This window comes from Sinocyclocheilus rhinocerous, unplaced genomic scaffold (assembly GCF_001515625.1).
Source record: "Sinocyclocheilus rhinocerous isolate Xijiao unplaced genomic scaffold, SAMN03320098_v1.1 scaffold200, whole genome shotgun sequence".
Classification (NCBI taxonomy): domain Eukaryota; kingdom Metazoa; phylum Chordata; class Actinopteri; order Cypriniformes; family Cyprinidae; genus Sinocyclocheilus; species Sinocyclocheilus rhinocerous.
In genome coordinates this window covers 1,176,832-1,187,602 of record NW_015641014.1, presented here as the reverse complement: position 1 = coordinate 1,187,602, position 10,771 = coordinate 1,176,832, and the positions used below count along the sequence as shown (strand labels likewise).

Genomic DNA, 10,771 nt, shown 5'->3' with positions numbered 1-10,771 from the left:
TGAAAAATGTGATGTTATGTGATGATTAATGACATTTTTTTGATCAAAATGTATAATAATTTGTATAATGTATAATAATAAAACATGTTTTTATAAAAAATATTTTTGTCTAAAATCTATAATAATAATATAACTATCATTGATGAACGTTCACTGGTTCTTAATGAATCTGTGAGGAGGAGTGCATAGTCAGAGTGGTTTCATATATATTTATAGATGTATGGTAAAAATAGAAAGTAGAAAATTCATATTATGTTAGTAGAATTAGCCTCAACATGTGACTTGCTTTATTTCGAAAGTGTGTTTTATAATTGTATGCAGTGAGCAGGAACTATTTTGAAGTAGTTATGCAGGTGTACTGCTGGCCGTTACATGTGCACTGAAACTCATTGTAAAGATCCAAAGGCCGCATGAGCTCATTCTAAAAACAATTAGTAGTTAGTGTATTTGTGGGAAACCCTCGAATTAACTTGGACGGTAATTTAAAAGCAAAGGAAGTATACAGATGTTCTTGACAAGGGACCAAGTGGCAGGTGAAAACAGCATTTTCATGTTTTTATCATCGCTTTAAAGTCGCCGCTGTGACGTCATCGCGCCCCACCGTCACCGAGCCTCATGTTCGCGCTGATGGGTTTCCCGCGGAGCAGGTTTGTAAAATAAGATGACCAAGTGGCAGGTGAAAACAGCATTTTCAACATGCAATTCATTTGTCCACCGCAAGAGTCTTGCGCTGCCAACATTTTAATTTCAGTAAATTATGTTGCCATCAGCAGCATGTCTTTACACGATGAATTTGTGAACAAGAATAATTTTAAATAAAAGCATGTCTATTTCAATTAAGAAAGATTTTCAAAGGTTAATTTGAAGGACTTGTAACCCTTACCTGTAACGAGCTGGAGCGGGTTTCAGCGCGCTGTCCAATTTAGTTTTGAAGTGTGATCGTGCTGCTGAAAGGGCAATGCAGGAATTACATGAGTCGTGCCTCTACATTTTATAAAATGTGCAGCGGTTCAGACTCCGCCTCTGCCGAGCTCCATCACTTCAACGCATTTGGCAGCAGTCTTCCAGCGCTTTCCTCCATCTATAAGTAGCCTAATAGATCAATGTCACACTCCTATCTGATATCGCCCCCAACAGAGCAGCTTCGCAGCTTAGTTAAAAAATAACATCTTGTATTAAACCAACAAGTTTTTAAAATCAGCAAGCTCAAAAAAATTCAAATTACAATAAAGTTACACTGACCCTACTGAGGACAAAGAAAACAAGATGGTTTGCTAGTCTCTACAACCGCTTTAGACTGATTTAAGTTTGTTTTGTTGTAGGCTATTTTGGGTCAGTGTTAATTTGTTTACTTTTGTTTGTTTTGTTTTGGGTCAGTGATTATTTTGTTTGTTTTGGGTCAGTGTAGGCTAATTGTTTTGTTTGTTTTTGTTTTGGGTCAGTGTAATTTTTTGTTTTATTTGTTTTTGCTTGTTTTGTTTTTGGGTCAGTCTAATTGTTTTGTTTTGGGTCAGTGTACTTTTATAAGTCTAATTGCTTTGTTGTTTTTGCAGCTCCATGCAGCTTATTGTAAAAAAAATAAAATAATACTTTTGTGATTTTTGTTAACTAGACTGCAACAAATTGTCTGCTTTTTAGTTTATTTTTGTTGTAAATGTGTATTTAATTTTATCATACATTTTTTTCACATTTAACTACTATTAGTTACACTGTCATAAAATATTGCCATGGTAAAAAGCTTCTGCCATACTCCCAATAGTTATTTTGTGATCACATTTTACTGTTGTTTGGTAAAATTTTCATGGACAAAACCCAGTCATTTCTATAGGAATCCATGCAACTGCGCATTAAAAAAAAAAAAAAAGCTGTTTAACTTGAAAGTGTCTGTGCAAGTTGTACTTAATATATTGCTTATGCCTGTGAATTTTTTTAATGTGTCTGCACCTATCCTACAATTCTAATTAAATAAAAATAATATAATTAAAATGTTATTATAATAAAATCACAAAAATTGTATAACTTTTTAATTGCAATGTTTTCATTAGTTAACATTAACAATAACTGTAGTAACTTTGATATTTTGGTTTGAAATGGTATTTTGCAGCTTTGTAAATGTGCTTGCATGGTGTAGAAATCACAAAAATTGTATAACTTTTTAATTGCAATGTTTTCATTAGTTAACATTAACAATAACTGTAGTAACTTTGATATTTTGGAGCTTTGTAAATGTGCTTGCATGGTGTAAAGTTATTGTGTAAGTTTGTCCTGGTTGAGCAATAGTGAACGTCGATTAGGCTAGTTTACAGCCACATCAAGAAAATAATAGATGTTGCAGTAATGTCCCTGAACTATTGGCATGCTAACGTCCTAACCATAACCATTTTAAAAGAAACCGGTGTCAGATTGGCAGTGAAGACGAGGCTACATTGTGTCCAGGCCTTTCTGGTCTTCAGCCAAACTGAACAGTTCTCAAATTGGACCCTTGGCAGAGTTTCTACAGTCAGATTCCCGTGATGTTTTTCTACTGTTTCGAGACCATGTTTTAAAGTTAGGACTGTGAAATCCATGTTTCAGAACACAGTCCATGAAAAATATCAAGTGTAATCAGAAACAGCCTGTCCAGTCACGTCTTCATAGCATCAGCAAATAAACTCAATGAAAATCACATTATTTTTTAATAAGCTTTGAGGGAGATGGATGTGGCACGTTTTCCCAAGAGCATATAATGTGTTAAAATGTATATTCTTCTGAGAGGACATTAAAGACCATGAGAACATGTTTTAGTGCTTCTTTTCAAACATTCCAGCTCAGCAAAACAAATGTGAGCTATTAGGTTTAGTGAATATGTAGTCTGCCAAGTGCTACATCCTACTGAATAACCAAAATCAGTTTCCCTATGTCATTAGTGCTTTCTGTAAAAATAAACTTACCATCCACCGCTATTATATTAAGATCAACATCTGTTCCACTGGAGAAATGTCTTCTCAGATAACACTGTAGCACCTCCTCCTGGTTAATAGGTGTTTTATACTTTTTCACACACATCATTTAATACACATTAACACTTTTATATCTGTAATCTTTATTTTTATGTATTATTCTCTCAGGAAAATGCTTCAGGGATGTGCTAAACCCAGCAGACCAGTGCTTCTGGGTGGTGGAAAAGAAAGTAAAACCACATTAGGTGAGTTATAATGTGCCATAACAGGGGTCAAACATGTAGACATGTAACAGTGAAAGCCACTATGGCCATTATAACAAAAATAACACACACATAACATTTCTCTACAGATACAGTACAGTGTTCAGCAACATTAAATACACAAAAACAAACAGAGGTATTACAGTGCACAGACACTCTAAACCACAACTATGTCTAGATTTTACTCACCAGTAAGACTGGTTTGTCTTTGCATTTGAGTTGGTAAACGTTGGTGGAGAAAAGAATGAGATACAAAAGAGCTAGTGTGGGTCGCGTTTGGCAGTGCATGATAAACTCATAACTTAGTCTTAACACATATTATCTCTGTTAATAAATATTTTAGATAAAAACAAAATGTCCCTTTAAAAGAATGTTTTAAAATACTGTCTAAAGTAAGCTAACAGTGCTATTTAACACACAATATTTTTAATAATTTATAATTATCCTTCAGACATCCAATGAAGTCTCTAATTTGAATTTTAAATAGTAAGCTTAATAAACCTGATTTGTGGAATATAAATATGAATTCAACAAGATTAGATTTAATCTGTGGCTTGGAAGTCCAGACAGTGGAGTGAATAATATGCTTGTTTTTACTATTATTTATTTATTTTTGGAATGATTCCATTCCAGTTGGGTTTATCTATATACACTACAGTTCAGAAGTTCAAGGTCAGTAGGATTTTTATTTTTTTAAAGAAATTACTTTTTTTCCCAGCAAGACTGCATTAAATTGATCAAAAGTGACAGTAAAGACTTTTACATTGTTACAAAAACTCTACTTCAAATAAATGCTGTTCTTTTAAACATTCTATTCATCAAAGAAAAAAATGCATCATGGTTTTCACAAAAATGTTAAGCAGTACAACTGCTTTCAACATTGATAATAAATGTTCCTTAAATAACAAATCAGATTATTAGAATGATTTCGGAATCATCTGACAATGAAATTACAGTTTAAAATATATTAAAAGATTATTACTGTATTTTTGATCAAATAAATGCAGCCTTGGTGAGCTTAAGTGACTTTTTACTGACCCTAAACTCTTGTTTGGTAGTTTTTAAATACAGAAATGGTTAAAAGCATATGTTGACCTTTAATACGAAATTCTATTAGAACACAACTGATGGATCCAATTTTTTGCCCAAAGGAAGGCACCACTGGTTTTCTGTGGCCACAAATCCATTGGAAAACTAAGCAAGAGCTAACAAAAAATAACAACACATTATTAAATGATCATTTTAAATAATATTACATCAACATCTATTTCATTATTATTTGGTATACAGACCTCTTGCTATGACAAAATATATGTACCAAGTGTGCATTTTGGATCAGTAACCAGTGCTTGAATTCAAAATATTGACTTGTATAACTCTTCATGATTCCTAAAATACCACTAAACCAGTCTACCTCAGACACACCCTACAGTATGTGACCAAACTATCTTTACCAGGTGCTTCATGACTGACTAATAATCTTTCTGTTTGAACAGTTCCTATCTGAATGATTCTGGCATCTTCACCAATAAAATCCTTATTTATTTTGTGCATTAGCCTTCCCTTGATCCTCCACCTTTTTGATGGCTGCCTGAATTTTGGCCTGGTCGCCCAGAAGCTGACGGGGCTTGACCGGTCGAAGATCTTCATCAAGCTCCAGCAAGACTGGTACTCCAGTGGGCAGCGTTACATTCACAATGTCCGTTTCTGATATATCTGTTGAGAAAGACAGCAAAAGTGTAAATAGAATATTAAAATATTTAAGGTTTATGTTTTAATACCAACTTCATTAGTATTACTATCCACTCTCTATGCTTCGTTACTGATCATATTTAAAGAGAAATATTACAATTTAAAATAACTGTTTACTATTTTAATATATATTTAAAATGGAACTTGTTCCTGTGATGCAAAGCTAAATTTTCAGCATCATACTCCATTCTTCAGTGTCACATGATCCTTTAGCAATCATTCTAAAATGCCGATTTGTTGCTTAAGAAACATTCCTTACAATTATGAATGTTGAAAACAGTTGTGCTGCTTGATACATGCATGTGGAAACTTGTTGAGGAATAGAAAGTCCATAAAGAACAGCAGTAATCTTAAAATAGCAAACTTATGCAACATTATACATGTCTTAACTGTCACTTTTGACCCCTTGTGATAACCTTCCAAGTGCTTTAAGGTCAAGGGTTATAGTCAATAGTATGCTTGTAATTTTAACTCCGCAGCCTTTAGAAGCATTATATAACTTAGTTTGAGAAGATATTTTAAAAGAAGATTTTTGAAGAATGTTTCGACTGTTTTTGTTCATAAAATGAAAGTCAGTGGGGTTCAAACAACACTAAACCAAATGGACTTTTATTGTATGGACCAAAAAATAAAACAACAGCAAAATAAATCATTCCACAGAAGGAAAAAGCCAGCAAATGACAAGATGATGAGTAAATGATGACAGAATTTAAAAACAAATATGTTTCACCTTCCAAATGTTTAAGCAAAGCCCTGCAGCTGTTGCCATGTGCAGAGATGAGGACCGTTTTGCCACTCTTGATCACCGGTACAATGACATCATTCCAATAAGGAAGAAGTCTGTCCAACACTTCCTTTAGACTTTCCGTTTTGGGCAGTTCCTCTTTCGGAACGTCACACGTACTGTATCGGCGGTCATTGTAAATTTCAGCGTAATAGGGATGTGACTCATCAATGGGGGGCGGCGTGATGTCATAGCTTCGCCTCCACAATTTAACCTGTTCCTCGCCATGGTTCAACGCCATCTCGGCCCGATTGAGGCCAATCAGGGCACCGTAATGCCGCTCGTTTAACCTCCAGGATTTGGTGACTGGGACCCACTCTTGTCCCATGGCCTCCAGCACCAACCAAGCCGTCTGGATGGAGCGGCTCAGTATGGAGGTAAAAACCTGGTCGAATTGGTACCCCTGCTCTTTCAGGAGTCTGCCGCATTCTTGAGCTTCCACCACCCCGTTCTCGCTCAGTTTCTGGTCAACCCAGCTGCAGAAGCGGTTCTCCTTGTTCCAGGCCCCCTCCCCATGTCGGAGAAGGAAGAGTTTGTATTTGGACATTCAGAAGAAACTGTACAGAAGCCTGAAAGTGATGCATATGCAGATATGTGCTATATAACAAATTTTCAACTGCTCGATTGTTATACAATCAAAAATGGTAAACTTTATTATTGCCTATCTGCAAAATGGAACTATAAGGAAAGAAGATATTAAGATATAATAAACTATATATACATATATAACCAAACTGGAGATTAGAACTGAAAGGTTAAGGGTCATGAACTAAATGTCAATGCTAATTTAACAAATGGTCTGACCAGCTCTGATCAACTCTTATTTTCAAACTCTAAAATAGGAAAAAATATCGCATTCACAGGCTAAAATGTATAAGTATCTAAATATTGAAGTGAATCTGAAATGAAAAGAACACAACTGAACTAGCCTGTTAGCATGTCTTAATGACATCGCACAGTGCACGCACAAAACATCCTTATCTGTATCGATTAATTATAAATCTAAATGAATATGAAATTAGACATGCCCATTGAAAATGACTATGAATTTTTATGTGCTCACCTTCAGATTAGAAAACGCCTAGCTCAGAGTAGCTGCAGCTCTGCAACAGGAACTATCAGAGCAGCATCAACAAACGCGAAACCGTTTGCTTGAGTGACACTTCTTTTAGCCAATCAGCTACGTGTTCTCCATAAGTAGGCGTGTTTAAGAGTACAGTGGCGAATTGGAACTGCCGTTATTTTGAGGTTGATAACGTCAGTTCCATTTCTTTTTACTTTAATTTAATAAAGGAGTAGGATTACAGTAGGATTAGGATTATAGTCGATTACAACCGTGTTCATCTAATTTAACAGGTAAACCCAGTTACTTAATTTAAAGTAGTTTTAATCTTTTTTTTTTCTTATCATGTGGAAAAATGGCATTGGCACCCGAAAAACTCCTAACAGAGAGCAACGCCAGCAAGAAAACTTGGAATTACTGGTGAAAACAGCTTTATTTTTCCTCAATATTCACACAACTGATCACATATAAATATTATTACAATATAAGCATTATTATATAATGACAAATGCAATTATATAATAATCAAATATTAACATAAATAAATGTTTGATATGTGTCATAAATCACATGCTTCAATATTTGAACTGATAAATGTGGTTATAACAATAGCACAGCTTTTTGAATTTCTCATACAATTGTTTTTCATTCATCCAGCTGTTTATGCAATAAAACAAAAAATTGCATAACCACAATTAAACAGCAGTTAAATATGTGTATTTTTAAATAGCTTTCACATTGAACTTAAATTTTTGAAATAACAATTTTTAAAGAATTCATTATGCATTTGGTCCCGCAAACATCTTCTTCCTGCCCTCCATGCCAGACATAGCATCCACATTTTTACGCCAGTCGGTCACTTCTTCTTTCTGCGCAGATTACAAATAAATGCATATTTCAATAACTCTTATTATTTGTATTTAACACACTGTCATGTTTTCTAGAGTCATAGAGAGCATATTAAATGAATAGTTCACCCAAAAACGAAAGATTGCTGAAAATGAACTCAGCCTAGGCCATTCAAGGGGTTGTTTCTTCATTGGAACAGATTTTGAGAAATTTAGCATTACATCACATGCTCCCTAATGGATCCTCTGCAGTGAATGGGTGCCGTCAGAATGAGAGTCCAAACAGCTGATAAAAACATCACAATAATCCCCAAGTAGACCACAAGAAATAAATCCATCGTTGAGGTGTTTCAACTTTAAATGGTCACTTCTGGAGAAATTATGAGAATATGATATTTGATTAGATCTGTTTTGGACTGTTTTTGCTTAAAAATGGTGTATGATTTATGTATATTTCTTAAGACGAGATGACTTTTCCCTGGAGAAAGCAATATTATAGATAGAGGACTCATATTTTAGTTGGAAGAAATGGTTTGAAGTTAAAAACATCTTAATGTTGAATTTGTTTATTACAAACACGCGGCTTTTTGCTTCATGACAATAATAACAATGGTAACTGATGGACTGGAATCGTGTGGAATATTGTGATGTTTTTATCAGCTGTTTGGACTCTCATTCTGATGGCACCCATTCAACAACAAAACAAAAGAAATCTGCAAATAATTGAATACTGACAAATTAAAGCACTGAATCCATAAAGTCTGAGTATGATATTGATGTCAAAGTACTGAGATTACCTTTTCCTCCTCCTTCTTCACTGTCTTGAGGTTAGCTTTAAAGTCAATGGATTCCTTGTGTTTGGCACCTAGCAGAGCCCCCAGCATGGCATCAGCAGACACTCTCACTCTCTTCAGGGCAGGTCTCTTCATTTTTCCCTTCAGCTCAAAGATTTTGTGGTTTAAATCTTCAATCTATAGCAGAAGTATCAGTCAGGGCTGATCAATAATGCATCAATAATGGCATTTTTAAAGCAACAAAATGTACCTCCTTTTCATTTTTGGCAACTTTAGATTCAATGTCATATCGTTCCTCATCGACAACATCAATTTTTTGATGGAGTTCTTTGCACAGATTCTGTAAACAGAGCAATGGCATGTAAGAAAGAATAGTTTCAAAAGCATTCTGACAACAGCCAAAGAATAACAACCTGTAAGTCCTGTACAGACAGTCCAGACAGCTGGAGAGGAGGAACTCTCTCACTGAGCGTTCGCTCTCTGTCAATCTTTTTCTGTTCCTTCTCGTCTGCCAGCAGGGTGCTGGCCTTCTTCAGTATTTTGGTCTGCAGTGCATTAAAATGACAGAAGATGCATGGCCATAAAATATTCATATGTAGATCATGGTGAGTTGGTGAAACAAGATCTTTTCAGAAACACAAAAAAAATAGAAACTAACCTTTAAGAATAACCGACGAGATGCAGAAATCTTGGGCTTTTTCTGAAGAAAAGAGCCAATATCAAACAAACAATACTGTGACTATCACAAATTCTGCAGTGTTCAATTTGATATGAAAATATAAAATGTACTTGTAAAGTATGTGTCAAATATGATTAAATACAGTGTTCAAATGTAAGTTACTCACCGGACTGACACAGATGGGGCCAGAAATGAAAACACATATTTAATATATGAAAAGATTTATAATATAGTAAATAATTTATTATTTTAATAATATTTATAAAGGTTTTGAAAATACGTACGCAGAGTCAGACATTTTAGTGCCTTTGCTTTTTCCTGGAGGCTTACAAATGACAAAATATTTCTTAAAAAAATACTAGATTAGACACATAAGTGCTTTGTATAGCCATACAAGCATTTACAGTACAAATTTAAGACATTTAATATTTAAAAATTATTTTTGTAATGTCATTGAAGAGATGTAGGGTAAGAAGTAACACAAAATCTAATATGCATAAATTGCTAGAAGTCGTTATAACCTGAAGATCCTTACCTCTCAGATGATGGAAGTATGACTGTTTTGGCCTCAGGGAAGAAACTCTGCAGATTTATAGATTCTGAAGCACTCGTGAGAGGCTCACTAAAATAGACTAGTGTCCACACCATTATTACTGTCAAATGCTTCACATCCCAGGCTGCAGAGTGACGGAGCACCTGGTGCTCAAGTGTACTTTATGTTCTCTAGACTAAGGGTGAGCCCAACAATACAGCATTAATGAGACTATATGTGAACATATTGCCTGATCTAATTTAATCAGAACTGGAATGAAGTTTCATGTATTATTGTTCTTTTTGTGGTTGTTTTTTATTGGATATACTGCATATCTTGGGAAAAAACTATATCATTGCCATATATCTAATTTTTTTATAAGAAAATATGAATAATATCATTCTATTTAAAAAGCCATTCAAAAAATCTGTGAAGACATTATGTATAAAACCTTAACTAATTCAAATCACAGATATTTTCACAACCGTCAATAAGGGACCTTGAACATGAAGAAGTGATGAATGACATGCTGAGTGTTTCTTCTTCTTCCTGATATGTTGTTGTAGGCTGCCATCGGTAGGGCAAAAGAAGAACTGCAGCTGTATTAAATATGACAAGATTGTGAAGAAAGCGCTTTTAATTTGAAATACTACATTTTACAAGTGAGTATTAAAACATTTAATTTTTAAAGATTATTGTAAAAGACTTTACAATAAAGTTTCATTTGTTAACATTAGATAACGGCATTAGTTAACACAATCAAAAAAAAAAAAGAGAAATCAAGCATTTATTAATCTTGGTTCTTTTTTATTTTAACACTTACTAATACAGTATTAACATCAAAAGTTCTAAAGTCAAAAGTAAAATCAATCATGAAATAATATTTAATGGATAATAGAGCTGACATGAACTAACAGTTTTATTTTAATTAACTAAAGTTAACAACTGAGATGAATAAATACTGTTACAAATGTACTGCTCATTGTTAGTTAATGCATTAACTAATAGGATTTTATTGTAAACTGTTACCCTGCATTCTGTGAAACTGATCAGTTTGCCTTAACTAATAGTAAGAAAACACGTTACAGTGAAACATTGTTAGTCAAAGCTTATTTTA

The 10,771-nt window shown here is 34.1% G+C and overlaps 3 protein-coding genes across 6 annotated transcripts in view; all 3 read right to left on the bottom strand.

Annotated features, from left to right (window-relative positions):
- LOC107753651 (caldesmon-like) overlaps nucleotides 1-957 on the bottom strand; it is a 30,267-nt gene extending 29,310 nt beyond the window's left edge. Inside the window, exon 1 of the mRNA XM_016569857.1 lies at nucleotides 884-957. The gene's annotated coding sequence lies outside the window, so the exon portion shown is untranslated. The remainder of the gene's footprint in view (nucleotides 1-883) is intronic.
- A 3,388-nt stretch (nucleotides 958-4,345) lies between these two features.
- Nucleotides 4,346-6,880, bottom strand: LOC107753699 (bisphosphoglycerate mutase-like). Its single transcript, XM_016569911.1, has 3 exons — nucleotides 6,802-6,880; nucleotides 5,685-6,307; nucleotides 4,346-4,918 (listed from the first exon to the last, which is right to left on the bottom strand). The coding sequence occupies exons 2-3, from the start codon at nucleotides 6,283-6,285 to the stop codon at nucleotides 4,740-4,742; spliced, it is 780 nt and encodes a 259-aa protein (XP_016425397.1). The 5' UTR covers nucleotides 6,286-6,307; nucleotides 6,802-6,880; the 3' UTR covers nucleotides 4,346-4,739.
- A 437-nt stretch (nucleotides 6,881-7,317) lies between these two features.
- On the bottom strand, nucleotides 7,318-10,072 carry LOC107753697 (troponin I, slow skeletal muscle-like). Of its 4 annotated transcripts, XM_016569908.1 has the most exons (8): nucleotides 9,658-10,072; nucleotides 9,407-9,447; nucleotides 9,289-9,292; nucleotides 9,102-9,143; nucleotides 8,857-8,988; nucleotides 8,694-8,783; nucleotides 8,447-8,620; nucleotides 7,318-7,670 (listed from the first exon to the last, which is right to left on the bottom strand). In XM_016569908.1, exons 2-8 carry the CDS (start codon nucleotides 9,418-9,420, stop codon nucleotides 7,581-7,583), a joined length of 546 nt encoding a protein of 181 aa, XP_016425394.1. In that variant the 5' UTR covers nucleotides 9,421-9,447; nucleotides 9,658-10,072; the 3' UTR covers nucleotides 7,318-7,580. The 4 variants fall into 4 exon arrangements, with proteins under 4 accessions (XP_016425394.1, XP_016425396.1, XP_016425395.1 ...); XM_016569910.1 differs by lacking the exon at nucleotides 9,658-10,072 and having other exon boundaries at nucleotides 9,407-9,650; XM_016569906.1 differs by lacking the exon at nucleotides 9,289-9,292 and having other exon boundaries at nucleotides 7,320-7,670; nucleotides 9,102-9,148; nucleotides 9,408-9,447.
- Nucleotides 10,073-10,771: the final 699 nt, after the last annotated feature.